Here is a 16,066-nt window from a genome sequence, read left to right as displayed (position 1 = left end):
GCAGAAAACGTTGTTCTGAGCTTCCATGGCAGCCAAGCATTGATGTGTTCTCAGCTAAGTGACAAATAATTAGAGAGCTGGGCAACAAAGAAAGTTGTGTCCAAACTTTGGCCCTTGACTTCAGCTGGGATCATGTGACCAAAGCCTAGGTACTTGCACATGCAATCAGCTGCTGTGGGAGCTTAGAGAAGGTTTTCTGCAGTGCCATTATTACAGAGCCATTTAAAGAGCAGGGTGATCAAAGGGGGAGGTAAGTTCACATGTCTGCTTTAAATTTTTTAACTGGACTATAAATAATGTAGGTGAATGTAGGAAGTAGACTCACATTGTCACTTTTCTTGCTCCAGTTGGAAAATGAAAGCTTTTAAGATATCCCACCCACCCCCCACCATATTTTAGTTATCGGCGTCAATATTAAAAAGAAACCACAGCGCAGCAGATGTGGGTCATGTGTTGTTGTGGCAATATACCGCTGTGACTGTGGAACCTAACCTTAATGATAGTCTAACATAATTAAGATTTTGATTGTGCGTTGAATACTGAAAAATTGCCTGGATGGGAAGGGGGTTTAACACCGCGGATGTCAACTGGTTAATCAGCTTCTGGTACCTTGCACCTAATGATGCTCCCAGACACTGCTGGCCAAGATGCTAACCTGCTGCTTGTCCGGTCGTTCTCGGTCCAGCTCAGCTTCTGCTACGTCAGTCTGTTCCTCAGCCGTGCTGGTGCAGGTTCCCTGCATGGTCCCCTCTGAGCCAAGCACATGGCTAACAATAATATTCATTGCTGGGCTCGCCCCATACTCCTATGTGGTAGCACAAAGGTAATTATATCATTAGAATGAATTAAAAAATATAATAAAAGGATAAAAAAATAATAAGAAGCATTGTATTAGTAGCAGACTAAAATCAATAATATTTTTGCTGTGGAACATGCCGACTGCCACATGGAAAGATCTGGTTGTGAAAGGACATCCCAGCTCCATCATGGAGGGCAGGTTCCAGCAGCAAAGGCACAACAGGTCTGGCTGACATCACAAATGTGCACTTTAAATGTCTGTATGTCTATAGGTCTGTAAATATACAACATGACTGGTGCTGTGTGTACTGCAAGACAACAGTGTAACATTGTATCTATAACTGGCTAATATGACATACACACAAAGCAACAACAGCATGCACAGGTAATGCATTTCTATGTATAAAAAATAAAATAAAAACAAGTGTGACTACATGGTAATGCTGCGCTGGCTAAAATAGATGCTCACCTTCCTCTGCTTATGCCTTTGGCGTTTAGCTGCCCGGGAGCTGCTCACTGGCTTGGCCTCAGAGCTATTGATGAACTGCACTAGGTCTTCTACTTTCCGATGATCAATAACACCGGTTTCCCTTTCTGAGATCTGGTCAGGCTTTTTGGGCTGCTCCTCTTTCCTCTTGGTCAGCCTGAGCCGAAGCTTCTCCCTCATTTCTGTGTAGTTCCTACTAGTTGGTGCTGATGGGGGCTAAATGTAAAAAGGAACAGAGTTAAGTGTAATTAAGAACAACATTTTAAAAAATGGCATTGGCTGCAGTCTGCATAAAGCATATCTAAACCCAAAAAGTAAAAAACTAAAAAAACTATATGGCTAGTGCCATTCCTTAGGTGTGGTGGCTGCATTTTGATTTTGTTTCAGGCTTTACTTCATCAATTTGGAGAAGCAGTGTGGACACCTCAGGATGCTCTTCAGATTTGGACCACAACTGCCACCCTTATTCTCACCTCAAATACATAGATAGAAGATGTTTTATAGTACATAGAAGATTGCTGGGAAGGTTGATAACATGGTTTAAGATTTCAATGCACAAGTCAAGAACAATGGATTTCTGAGTAATTTTCTGTACTTACAGAACATGTACTTAGTCCCCCAAAAAAAGAAAGTAAATGCAGCACCATATCTAAGGACCTCTAAGCTGCAATATATTACACTTTTGTTCTTGGGTTTAGATATAGGTTAACACAGCAGTGTTTTTCGAAGTCATCCCTGTAACATTACTATTACCTGTTCATCCTGCCGTTATTTCTCCACTCCCTGTAGCAAACCAAGTGGTCCAGCAAAAATGGAAGTAACAATTACAGAAGTCCCAGTCTCAGCTGTTACATGGTCAAAGCAGTTGTCAGTCAGTCAGTCAGCAGCAGGAGGCAATGACTGCAGTGGATCAGATGAAAGCACAGCTGCCTCTAGTTCACACAGGAGGGTGACAACTGTCCTGCAGCATGGAGAGCTGGTGGTCACCCTATCAAAGAAGCCCTCATGGAAAGCAGAAACTGGCAGGACCAACAGGTGGTTATTCGAATTTTACTCACACCAATATACAAAAACCTGGCACGGCTATATTTACAAGGCAAAAAGGAAGCAGTTCACACATTTATTCTATAACAAGTTGCCTAAATGCCGAGTAATAGGGAAGATCTTTAGCAGAAATATTCCAGCGTCACCACATACCTATGGAATTCTTATACACACTGGGCAAAGAACAGGTACACCTTAAATTACTCTAAGATGGCAAATAACTTAACCTAGCGGACTGAAGAGAACTATGGCCTAACCTTTTTTGGCCATAGTTCTCTCCAGGGTCACAGGAGGACAAATACCAATGTCCTTCCGTGACTCAAAATCCAGTATACAGCAGGCTATTGCCTTATATATGCCGAGAGAGCAGAGTGGTGCCACAGCAAGGACGGAGCCCGACAATACTGTCAAGATACACACCCCACTGGCTGGCCGACAGCTGGCTCTGCACTCTAGAGGCAGTGCCAGCTGCGCCTGTCCCCTCCCCATCCGTTCCTACATTCATCGCTGGAGGATCGGAGAGGGGAGGAGGGAATCCCTGCGGGGAGAGGTGACTGACAGTCCCCACTCTCTGCAGGGAGAGGATCGGGAAGTCAGCGATCGGCGGTGTACGTTTGCCGACTTCCCAATCAATAGAGCCAATCTGTGACAGCTTCTTTGTCACAGGTTGGCTTGAATCATGAGGATGATTGTTTTTCACTCACCCTATAATACTCATTTAAGAAATGAGGACAAAACAAAAAAAACATATTACATAACGATAGCTGTATGTTTGAAACTACTCACCCCTCCATGTCCAAAGAACTCGCAGTAGCAGCAGTCACAGTATTTGCCCTCTTTCTGATTGGTGGAGGTGGATGTGCTGGAGCTGTGTTCTGAACAGCTGTCCTCATCCTGGCTCTCTTCACCATCATACTGCTGGTGGTCATATGCACCATTGTTCTCGCACCGATGACCCTCACAGTCCGGGTCACTGGAACAAAAATGACACAGTAAAGTACTCTTTTTCTACATACAGTTGCACAGCTACAAAAGCATGGTAAAGGCTGGAAATCACCATGTAACATCACTATAAATGCTCATTTAAAAACTCAGAGGCACTTTGAATAATTTATTGAAATTTTAATCTATATATGTTCCAATATTAATACTCTGAGGTACTTCAGAAGAGTCTGTAATTACAGTTGGAGATAGAAACCAGACAGTGGGGTAATTTTTGTATTGTATAGTTAAACAAAGGTGTTTGTCCATGAAACCCTGCTGTAATTGTGGTTAATGAGACTCAAAGTTATTTTTTTTTTTTTAATCCCTGCAATTTGCGCTGGCTTAATGATAAAAGAGCGGCTTTAATTATAACACAAATAGGTGCAGTTCTGGTGTGTGAAAAGTAAGAAACGGGAACTTATTGTAAAGGGATTTTATGGATATGGAAGAACTAAGGCTGAAGAAATGGCACAGTTGCTATTACTGCACCGTACTAATAACTGAAGACTTGAACAAAAAGCACTAGTATCTGAATATGACAGCAGCTACGATTCTTACTCCTGCAGTTCCCTGGTCACAGAAGCCCTAGTCTACATGACTGAGCTATCTCATTAATAGGTCATTTGGAATACACATTTATATACTAAAGTATATATGTAAAAAAAATACATATATAAAACACACATACATACATATTAGTACATTACAAGACAAAAGGTCTTAGATTATATGCTGTTGCCTTTAGGTGATTGGACACTTGGGGGGGGGTCACTGGGAAGCATACAGGGGGGCAAATGTGAGCAACACCTTCCACAAAGGCTTTCACCAATTAAAGGCAAGTGGTCTTTGAAAAGCTAGGGCCAAGATTTGCCCCTTAATGATACTCAAAGCCAAATGGTGATCCAGACTGGATTGTAGAAAAGGCAAGATTCGCCCCCGAGGAGTACTTCCTCGGATGAAACCTAGCCTCGCACCAAGCAAAGTAGGCCTTCAGGGTGCAATGGTAGACTTGCGAGAAGTCAACTTCCAAGCCTTGAAGAGCATAAGGACGACCAGATCTCTGGAGCCCTGTAAGTGAGAACCTGAGCTCCAATAGCCGAGTCATTAAGCCAGTGACACAGAAGCAGTATGATGGACCAGCCCCTGGAACAGAAGATCTGGACCACTCAAGAGGGGCCCATGGAGGATCTGCCAGAAGTCTGAGTATGTCAGTACACAAGTTCTCCTGGGCCAGCCCAGTGCATTGAGAATCACCACTATTCCCTACATCTAATTTTGCGGAGCAGATGAGGAAGGAGCTTCAGGAGGAGAATAGAGCTGCAACAGTTAATCGATTAAGTCGATTAAAATCGACGATTGAAAACGTTGGCAACGTTTTCAATCGTCGGCTATCGATTGCTTAGCCTGTTCGGGGATCCGCACGCGGTCTTAGTCGCACGTCACGCGCTGCTCCCGACATGCCCATCTCCTAGCCGTGAGCTCCCTCAGTCGCCGCATAAGCCACGTCTGCCGTTGGTCTCCTCTTCGCCGTGAGCTCCCTTGATGGACTACAATCTCAATAGAAACTAGTAGTCCATCACTGTAGCCTTTTTTTTTTTATCCGATTAATCGAACTTAATAAAATCGGCCAACTAATCGATTATGAAAATAATAGTTAGCTGCAGCCCTAGAGGAGAAAAAGGAGTAGTTCAGGATGAATCGGATCCCGCAGAGCTACCAGAACATCCGGGTAACTTTCATGCTGGCAACAAATTATGTCCAGTCTGTTTTTGGACCTAAAATAGTGTTGCGAGTCAGCTGCACTTCATACAGCCTTGCGACCTTACAGGATGACGCCACGTGGAACCCCAACGAAAATCAGTTAGACGCCAACACACACAATGTATTGTTGATCCTATTATGTATTTATGAATCACTGGCCGCATTTGTCATACATAATTAACATTTTCGACATAGCAACCCTTCAATAGTGCATTAGACATAAATAGTGCAACAGGAACACCATAGGTGGTGGCACTTGGTGTATATTCGTGTGTAATGCATTATTGAACTGTCACTATGTCACCATGAGGAAGGGATCCTACACGGCCCCAAAACGTTGGCTACATATGGCAAATGGTGACAGTGATTGAATAAAATGTAATAGGATCAATGATACATTGTGTGTGTGCCATGGTGACCATCTGATCTTCATTGTTGGACACCAGGAGGCCCAAGGCCGGAGTCCCTCACCTGCAAAGAGGGCTTGAAAAAAACCTCTGCGTGGAGAGACCATTCTCCAGAATCCGCATGTTGACAACTGAGGAAGACTGCCTGCCAATTGGACACTAGCAAAAAAACGAGGCTTGCTGGGAGAGGGAGGGGTTATATTAAGGCTGTCCTTACAGCTTTGTTTGCCGGTGTCCAGTCACCAGAAAGCAGCGGCATATTACCCATAGTCCAAGACTGATCCTGTGGCCTGTAATGTACAACTTCTTTTTGTTTAGGGAAAGGATGAGCAAAAAAAAAAAAAACTGACAATTGGCAGGCTTCCTATGACAGAAGGGACTGCGTAATTCTTCTGACATAGATGCTTCTTTCTACCCTTCAGCATTTTTTTCTTTCTGTGGGCTGAGCTGCAAAAAACACAGAGCTAAGTGCACAGACCTAACATGCCAAGAAGAATTAATGTCATCGGGGCGTGGCCAATCAATTCGCCTAACACAAATGAGAAATCAGAAGACGACCATGGCAAAGATGGAAGCACCAGTGAGGGAGACCCTCACCCCTGGAAGTAAATGGTTTGGCAGGCAAGTCTGCCATAATTTGTTATTAGGGATGCACTGAAATTTCGGCTGCAGAAACATATCGGCCGAAAACCACGCAGGGTTATCATATACACACATGCACGCACTACACATAAATGGTTAAACATGATGGACCTGTGCCTTTATTCAACCTCAAATACTACTTAACTATGAAAATGGCACTTTTGGCAAAATGCCATCTTTCGACCGAAATTGCAGTGCAAGCCTTGTTTTCCCTTCTCTCCGCTGCTCTGTGTCTCCTCTGACACAGAGCCGGGTCCAGCGGGGAGGAGAGAAATAGTCAGGAGAAGGCCGAGCAGTGTAATCGCTGACTGCTTGTAAACAATTGACAGAGTATGTTTACTGTGTCCCCAATTATGAATGAATGGAAAGTGCTCATCATCACTTCCTGTTCATTCATCATTGTGAACATGGTAAACATAATCTATCCACAAGTTATGAATGAACAGGGACACTCAGTATAGAGGATTCCTGTTTATTATAACAGGGGCTGCAGAAAAATCTTTCAAACATTTTAAAAATTAAATACCATGGGTCTGTTTAGCCCCCTGATATTTTCCCAGAGCCCCGACAATAAAGTTAAAAAATTAATTTTAAAAAACCATTTTCGGTATCGCTCTGGCTTTATTTTATTTTTAGTTTCAAAATTTTATTTTGGTGCACCTCTAGTTAATATGCTGTGCATACTAGCACATTATGGTTGAAAGCTCCTGGGGGCCTGTTTTTAGCTTTATTTCAGCTTTATTGTTGCAAAATCAAAGTCCATTACAACAATTTACACTTTGGTCAAAACAGATCTGTTTGGTTAGGGTGATTCCAGCATATTTTTACTGACTGAGAAGGAAAGCGTGCTAAAAGTGGTACTTTTAAAAAGGTATACAACATCATCAAACACAGGAATATGTAGCTAGGGTTGCAACGAACGATCATAATCAATTAGTTGGCCTATTATTTTTTCTTTTAATCAATAAATTCCATCTATTATTTTAAATAAAATAGGACAAATGCGGTGTCACAAATATGAAGTTTACTTCAGAACAAAACAGCATGCACATTTTTTGCAATCGCACTGCACTGGAATGCACGACAATGCAGTATCACACGTTCCAGTGCAGTCATCACACTCCAGAAGGGAGGCACTTTTGGGGTGCCATTGAAATGAATGGCACCACAACGCACATTCCAGAGCAGAATTTGTCAGGCCGAAACCAAAAATGACTTCTCACCTCTTTTTATAATTTTTTTTTTAATAATTGTACATACTATGCAAGACATTTAATAAGTTTCATGGATTTAACAATCTGATTTGTAAAACTCTAAGCCAAAATAATAAAACTAACAAAAAACTTACTTAAAATAAAACCAACATTGGACAAAAATATATAAATATCCATATCTATAAAAAGCTCAGTCATCAGTCATATAGTTAGCCATGAATTTTGGCCTGACGTGTAGCACAATGGCGGTGAGCAATACCGATCCTCCAATTGGCTATTTTAAATTGCAATAACAAGCTGGCTATTGCACCTGCCCACTGTCAATCAGCATAGTCGGGAACTGAAGGCTAAAGTTCACATCGTTCACAATCGTTGATGATTCTCATTAACAATTATTATTGAATAAATCGATTAGTTATTGCAGCCCTATGTGTAATTGTGTCAAAACACATAGGGAGTACGTGGCCGTATGCTCACCCGAACTGCACATCCATGCGGGTGTCCGTACCCGCACGCAGACAGGATGGCTCCTATCTGCGTCTGAGCACAGACACCCTCACGGATGTGCAGTTCGGGTGAGCGTACGGCGGCGTACTACCATAGAGAAGAACAGGCTGCTGCGTACAATCACACTCGGCACCTGTCCTTCCCGGGAGTGGCCCAATGAGGCCTAAAAGGGAAACACACAAAATCAGAGTACAGCTGCTTGACTACTATTTTTGGCTACCTAACCACTCACCTGCAGACACTAGGAGGGGCACTGAGCGTGCTGTCTGTGGTTGAGGTCGGAGGAGCAGCAGTAGAAGGACAGAAACCTAGATGAGGGTCGACAAACCCAGGTGCAGTGGCAGCTGTCTTAGGGAAAGGTTGAGGATTTATACTGGGAAGGTGCGGAGTGGAGGCAGACGAGTGTGTAGAAGGAGACAGGGAAGGAAGTGCTGATAAACTTGGACTATTTCTTGGTGCAACTGGTGCAGAAGGATGCCTATGGTCCTCCTTAATATTGTGAAATACATCACCTAAAATCAGCAGAGGAGAAAAAAAAAGGATTATTAAAACTTATGCTCTAAAACAGATCTGATCTAACAGAGAAGCAACGTATCCGTTTAAAACAAGAAGCTGTTGAAATCATCATAGATAACCAATTAACATGAACTTACATACTTTGGAGTTGAAGATAAGCTAAAACGCAATTCAATGGGTGACAGCCTAAAAAATGTGACAGCATCCCTTCATTTCTTCATCAAAAAGTGTTGCCTGACAGCACATTGTGCTAATTTCTGGATTTCAAAGAAATTTAATAATTAGAAACATGGAAACCCTATATCTCAGAAGTATATCTGGGAGGTATGCCAAGAGAGGTAACTATAGCAGATATGCTCCACCCAAAGTAAGATTTTTTGCACACCAAAAAAAAAACAAAAAAAAAAAAAGGGACCTTTCGGTTATACTGCCACCTACAGTAAGATTGTACACTGGCAAAAAAAAAGTGAGCCAGCCCAAGATAAGCTCAGGAGGGGCAGGCAACACATCAAATGTAAGGTAACATGCCCAAGAAAAACAACAAAGAACTGCAGGCTGCCTGCAGCTGAAAGAACCCCTTCCACCCAAAGCTGGTATTGGATACAGCCAGAACATCCAGCTGGACAGAAAACTTGGTGGCAACTTTGGAAATCTGGGAAACAGTTGTTTGATGCGGAACAGAACTCAAGTAGAGTGCGCCTCAACAGGAAAGGGTGTATCCTGGATCCATGAGATCATAAGCTTGAATGACAAGTCTGAGCCACCTAGAGATGGTGGAACGAGAAGCTGGTATAACCTTACCAGAACCATAAGATGACAAAAAGTGACAGTGGCTTTGAAAGAAGCTGTGGCTGAGGGACACACTCTCCACAGACCAAACCACAACTCAACAATGGAGGGAAATTCCTTATGGTGAACTGGAGCCAGACAGAGGGAGGAAATAACTATGTCCTGTAAGTCAGAAACTACCTCAGGCAACAAGGGAGTCCTGGGCCTCAACACTACCTTCTGCCTATGCAAAATCAAAAAAGGTCAGTTGCAGGATTAGGCCACCAGTTCAGATGGACAACTCGCAAAACTGATGACTACTAGGAATACACCTTGTGAGTGTGAAGGAAAATGGTGGTTAACTAAACAGCCATTTGTATGCCCAATAATTACACTGCACATTCCATCTGTAGCAATACAGGGTCTCTTCATGGGTTAAGAATAATAATGCTGAAACATCAAATTTATGTTCTGTTTAAATGATGTGATGTCTAACCGAAGGAGTCAAATCCAGATGACCCTAAGAATTCCTAAAAATAAAATAGTAATGTACTCATTAGGTAATTATGCTATGCTAGTTAGTTTCTTATGTAAGTGCCCAATCAAGGTATAATGGGAGAGTTTTACCACATAGATTATTCATGTATATAATCTGTGTAGGAATGGCCTTATGCAGACTTGACCTGTTGTACGGCACATTATAGTTTAAGTGCCTCTGGCCATACTTTAATCAGACACATTTTCTTGCTACTTTAACTGACTTGGGTCTATTCTACAACAAGAGGAATGTCTGTGGGGTTTAAGTGGTGGTTTCTGAAGGGCAGAGAGAACCAGATTCAGATCCCATGTAGCCACAGAGGAACAAATAGGGGGAGCTTAATGGGAGAATCCCTGAACAAAAGGTTTTAAGCAAGGAGTAAAAGGCCAGCGGCCTCTAAATCAAGAGAGAAAGGGTAGAAACATGACCTATAATTGGCTCTCAGCACTAACGCTGGTCCAGACCCAAGTGCAGGAAGGAGAGAATTCGTCCCATGGAGAAATTCCTAACACCGAAGCACCTAGTAGGAATCACAGGATTTTAGAGGCTGCAGACTTCAGCAACATCAAAAGACTTGACGCAAGCAGCCCAGAGTCATTAAGAGTGTGCAGTGGGGGCTGTCCTACCCCTGGAGGTGACCAAGAGTCACTGTAGGTGGGCAGCAGGATCAGATTGAAGATCAAAGTTCCATGCAGCTCTTTGCAAGCAAGAACAGCAGTAGGGAGATTCTTCCTCAAAGCTGCATGGTGGCAATGAGCGTGGGTGCACTCAAAACTCCACCTAGTGTAACATCAATGCTCAGTCCCACAGAGTTAACCCCTTCTACACTGGAAACTGGTGGGAAATGGGGAATTTATTAAAAAGGTACCTACCTATGCACTTGAAGTAGCTACCTTGCTGGGCCCAACCAGTTCACTAAAAAAGGGAGCTTTCAAATACAAGGCAAGCACTGAGGCAATGCCAGTCCCTTGGACATGGAAAGCACTTCCCAACTCACTTTTTGTCAGAATGGAGTCTGAAAAGCACTCTACGCAGAACACAGAAGCTCACATCCGGGCTGCCCCAGTAACGTCCACATATGGTAGCCCAAAAGCCTGAAAAGTGCTGAATTACATGAAAGAGGCAAAGTATTAGCAGAAATAGAGACGAGTCTTAATTAAAGAAGAAAAAGTGGTACTATTAAAAATAGGATAATAAACGCAGCAGAGTTAGAGAGAAGATATATACCCTTCTAGGACACCGTTAAAAAAACTGAGGCATGATGGCAGTGGGTTATCCTGGGCTGGTGTCGTTTTTTTTTCTGCCAGTGTCCAATCCTCTTGTAAGCAGCATTATAACCCGAAGGTGAAAGACTTCCTGTGTCCCTCAATGAAAGGGAAAGAAAAGAGATTTGATGTTACCCCTACCCTCATTCCGTCTCACCTATTGAAGAAGGCCTCTTGGATGATACTTTGAACTGGTTGCTACTGGACTGGACTGTGGTGGCTGTGCAAGAAACGGATGAGGTTGCGGATGAAGTTGCCATGACAACTTTATTTGCTTCTATAAAGGCATCCTGAAAATTATAAAGACATTTCTTCTTGGCAGTGTTTTTTTTCTCCTTTACATCTGGAACCGGTGTTGTATCGCTACTAGACGTTGTAGGAAGTGCTTCAGGCCTGATTTCAGGGAGTGCGGGCCCTAAAATATCACCCCCTAAAAAAAGGTTAAAAAAGGAAGAGATTAGGAGACTATAAAAAAAAAAAAAAAAACCCAGCCAATGATAATTTAGATAAATCATAGTATTTTATTTGTTGTTCCACAGTATTCCATATGTTGTTTAAAGTGGGTTCTTTACTCAAAACACCAGACAGCCAAATCCAGAGATTTGCACCGAGGCAGAAGGAATTTTTTTCATTGCCTGTATCAAAATGGGTGAGCCACTATAGGCCCCCTCTTTTCTGCTCTCTAGGTTGTCTCTTCTATAGAACGTTGACAGGACAGGTATATCTGCAAAATGTAAACCTTGCCCTCACATCACCACAAAGAAGCATTAGTTAGAAAGGTCCGCCATTAACGAACATTTAAACCCAAGAACAAAAATTTAATATATCCCATCTTTCCAGTCCTTAGATGTAGTGACTGCATTATTTTTCTCAGGCTAAGAAAATTTTCAACAACTACAGAAAATTATTTGTTGATACAATTGGAAATCTTGTGTCCTTAAAACATCCTGTGCACTGAAATCTCAAAACAATTTTATCAGCTTTCCTCCTCTTTCTCCATAGATACAGTGCAGTGACTGAACTTTGTCACCCTAGGGCAGGCAATGTATTATTGGCAAGATCACCAGGTATACAACATAGAGGAAAAGGTTGGAAAAAAAAAACTAAATGCAACCACCTCATCTAAGGACTGGCAAGCTACAAAAGGTTTGTTTTTGTGTTAAGATATGCTTTAAACCCTTGTTCGGTGGGGCGCATCTCATCTACCCTGTAGGAGGTTAGTATAATTTTTTTTTTTAAACAATTCTCTCTTTAGCTGACTTGCCAACATTGCCAGTGTACTTACAAAACAAATACAGAGAATATAGAGAATAGCGTGCGAGTGTGTGTATAATAAAAAAGGCAAGCATGTGCTACTTGGTATGGGAGGTTTAAGAAAAACCTGTTGTCGTGCCCTGAATGGTCAAATAACAGGCTTGTTTTATATATATCTATATAGATCTATCTATATAGATATATATATATCTATATAGATGACTACATACACGTATACATATATATATAGATGACTACATACACGTATACATATATATAATATATATATTTCCCACCACGGCTACATTTAATTGTAGAGTAAAAAAAAACAGTACTTGGCCCAGAGCCATCTACAGCTAAATCAGCGCCGTCATACCCCGGGTAAGTTACAAATCAAAAGTTTCCTCGCTTACACAATGCTTCCTTTTTGCTCCCAGCAGCTGAACAGAATGGAAGGGAGAGGACAGCAAGTATATGCATCTGTGAAGGTCTGCATTAAATTAAACCTTTCGCTTTTACCCACATGAAAAGAAAAAGCGCAGATTCCCATTAACTAAATGGACAATAGATGGATGCTCCCTATACTCCATACAAGTGTTTAAGGGAGTGGTTTGCCACCTTTGATGAAGAAAACTATGATTGAGGCTTTTCTGGAGATTTCAGCACTCATTTCTCTGGCTTCAAGTATCCAGCAACAGTCAAATCGCCAAGAAAAAGAATTTCACAGGCAAGACAAAAATCCTATTTTTCTTTATCGCTCATTACAGGACACAGGATGGTACTTAGGAATGTAGGGGCCCAAAGCAATACAAGTGCCAACAGGGCCACATAAAATGTTAAAAAAGGGGCTTGAAAGAGCTTACAGAATCTCCTGAAGAACCTTATGACTGGAGCTGGCATCAGATGAGGCTGAATATCTACTTGGTAAAACCTAAACGACCAGATAGCAGCCTTGCATATCTGAGAACAGATGTTTAATGCGGGAAAGACCAATAAACTAACTGATCAGGTGTGTGCTTTGACAGGGAACAGAGGAACCTTGTCGTTAAGCCCATAGGATAAATGATAATTTGTCTAATTCCCCTGGAGAAGGTGGATCAAGATGTGGGTGGAAACCTGAAGGGGCCCTCGGGAATGACAAAAAGGGAGTCAGTTTGTCTACCTGAAGCCATAGCCAAGAGGTAAACTGACACAGCAAGTACCACATCTACAAAGTGGAGAGTTATCCTTAAGATGAGGCGCAAGACAAAAAGGCAGGACAACATCCTGCTTAAGGTGGAAAGGAGAAACCACCTTAGTAAGTAACGAGGCTTTTGGTCTTAAAACAATCTTGTTTCTATGCAGTAGAAGGAGTTCTTACTAGTTACACCTTCCAACTCAAACACATTGTGTGGAGGTAAAGGCAACAGGAAATACACACTTATGAGTGTGTTCAAAGGGAAAGAACCCTGAAAAGAGCAGTTTCTGGAGAGCCCCAGCCTTCGTGACCTGGGTTTCAACAACCAGACCATAAGTTAGCAACCATGAAGCAGTGTGGTAAACTGATCCCTGTGACAGAAGATCCAGATTTAGAAGAACCCCTGGAGAATGTGCCAGGAGTTTGACGGGGTCCAAGTGTCACATCTGCCTAGGCCAGTTTGATGCAATAAACTGATCACATGGAGTCACCATGCATCCACTGCTAGGGTCAGGGGGGTCTTAGATCTGGACACAAGCCTTTCTAGATTGGTATGAAAGGTGGTAGGAAAGACTTGTCCAACTCATGTTGTTGAGTGAATGTGCTGGTCCAGAGACTCCACCTTCTCGTCTCTTGCTGCCAGAATGGTAATTTGCAACAGCCTGGAATGAAATTAGACTTAAGGTACTGCTTTGAAGGAAGCTACCATTAAGCCCTGAACCCTTATACAGAAGCCGAGGGATGACTGGCTCTTGAACTGAAGCGCCCCAATAGGGAAGTGGAGTTTTCCCCTATGGAAGGGAAATTCTGGACATGGAGGTGTCCAAGTGATACGTCTGTTTCAGCAAAGATTTCCAGAGATTCAGGATCCACCCAAACCTCTGCAAGATTTGCAAAGTCTGGACATTGATGGAGTCTGTAGCAACTGTTCCCTCAGTAGGTGGTCATCAAGGTAACCCACTATAGAGATTACCTGTGGTGTAAAAAAGCAGAGCAAATGCAGGAGCTAGCACCTTGATGAAAACCGATGGTGCATTGGACAGATGAAGAGTAAGAGTAATGAACTGGTACTGTTGAGTGCCCATTGGAAAACACAGGGGATCCTTTAATGTAATGGAAAGAGGAGTGCTGCGACAAAATTAGCCCTACAGTCTGCAGCAATTGAAGAAACTTGCTAGCAGAAAAAAAACTTGATACAAAATAAAAAGGTGTGCTCATCTCTAAGTTGAGAGAAGATGTATGTCTCCTAAAGACACTAGGAAAAAAAACTGAGGCTTGCCGAGAGTGGGAGGGGTAATACAGGGCTGTCTTAACAGCTTTGTGTTGCCAGTGTCCAAATTCCTGAAGGGGCAGCATAAACCTACATTTCAGAATATCCTCCAGTATCCTGTAATGTACAATAAATACTCTTTTGTTGAATTCACCCATGAATTACTAATAGCAATCTTTTTTGTTCCTCTCGGGCTCTGAGCTATCACTGATATGTCTTACTTAGTTTCCAGCCCCCTACAGGTACCCTGAGATATTTCCTCTGTCTCTGAACTAAAAGGATAACAGAATGTAAAAGACTTATTTTTAGATAGTAAATAAGCAAGATTTTACTGTAAACCAGGATCCAGGTCGAACAGATAAGTAAAAAAAAAAAAAAAAAAAGCAAAAAAAACCCCAAAAGACATGACTGACCCATTACATTTTGGGTCAGCATTCTCCAATTTGGTCAACTCAAACTCAACTTCCAGGCCCCTGTTTAAATATTAGCCGACTCCCACATTGGCTGAAACGCTTCTGTATCTAATTTAAATTCTCCATCACTGCTGTAAACATAAAATCTTGGTACTTATTACTGCGGAGCTGGCACAGTTGTCAATAGCAGCCTGGATTAGGTGGATCCTCATTTCCCTAAACACAGGTTCTCCAGGCTGCAGTACAAGAACTGAACAGTAGTCTCCAGGTCATGTCCTGACACATAGCAATTATATTTTAATTGATGTTAACTTGTAGCTGAAGCAGCATTTCTGGGATGTATCTTCCTAGACATTCCATCCATTTCGAAATATGACCTAGCTGTGTACTCGCTACACCTCTTCCTCATGAATTTATCATCAAGAGAACATAGCCTGACTGTGGTTATTGGAAACAGAACAGTTCTGGGCTGTTTAACTGAATCAAGGCAAGGTAAAAATATCAAATGCATAAGAGGGACCAATGTGTACCAAGGGAATATATGAAAACCTAAATCCTACCATAAGGGTAGTTACTAAAATTATGAAGAGAGAACATAAAGCTAAGCATAGGGGTTCATGCACAAATGGTACCTAGGGCTGTACCACGTAAAGTCTGGGCATTTTTCCCTACCCGGGAGCCAGAGGTGCTGCGAAAATCAATGGCTGTATGCAGGTATACGCAGTTATTTTAGTGTACATGAGCAAGCTTATGCATGTACAACTTTGGACGCAGTCTGCATTATGGGTAATAGATCTTTACATACTATATCCGTGTCTTTAGGTACCGGTGTACATCCCCCCTACAGCTATGTATATTAATTTTTATAGGCGCCTTCATGCAGCAAAATTAGGACATATTTGCCAGACAGGCAAATATGTCCTAATTTTACATTGTACAGCCCCATGCACCAGTGTGTTAGAGCTGTAAATTCATTTAAAACATGTACTGCAAATACAATGTTCATGTTTAAATTAGTAAA

The 16,066-nt window shown here is 42.1% G+C and overlaps 1 protein-coding gene across 1 annotated transcript in view; it reads right to left on the bottom strand.

The window, feature by feature from the left end:
- FAM193A (family with sequence similarity 193 member A) overlaps window positions 1-16,066 on the bottom strand; it is a 64,946-nt gene that overhangs the window by 15,938 nt on the left and 32,942 nt on the right. Inside the window, exons 14-17 of the mRNA XM_018563280.1 lie at window positions 11,089-11,381; window positions 8,077-8,356; window positions 3,116-3,302; window positions 1,268-1,501 (exon numbers count right to left, since the gene is read on the bottom strand). Of these exons, the coding sequence (XP_018418782.1) occupies window positions 1,268-1,501; window positions 3,116-3,302; window positions 8,077-8,356; window positions 11,089-11,381 (994 nt within the window). The remainder of the gene's footprint in view (window positions 1-1,267; window positions 1,502-3,115; window positions 3,303-8,076; window positions 8,357-11,088; window positions 11,382-16,066) is intronic.

The sequence above is a fragment of the Nanorana parkeri genome, unplaced genomic scaffold (assembly GCF_000935625.1).
Source record: "Nanorana parkeri isolate BGI_ZX_2015 unplaced genomic scaffold, ASM93562v1 scaffold647, whole genome shotgun sequence".
Lineage (NCBI taxonomy): Eukaryota > Metazoa > Chordata > Amphibia > Anura > Dicroglossidae > Nanorana > Nanorana parkeri.
Note: the sequence above shows the minus strand (reverse complement) of the source record. Positions and strands in the feature narration are given on the sequence as shown.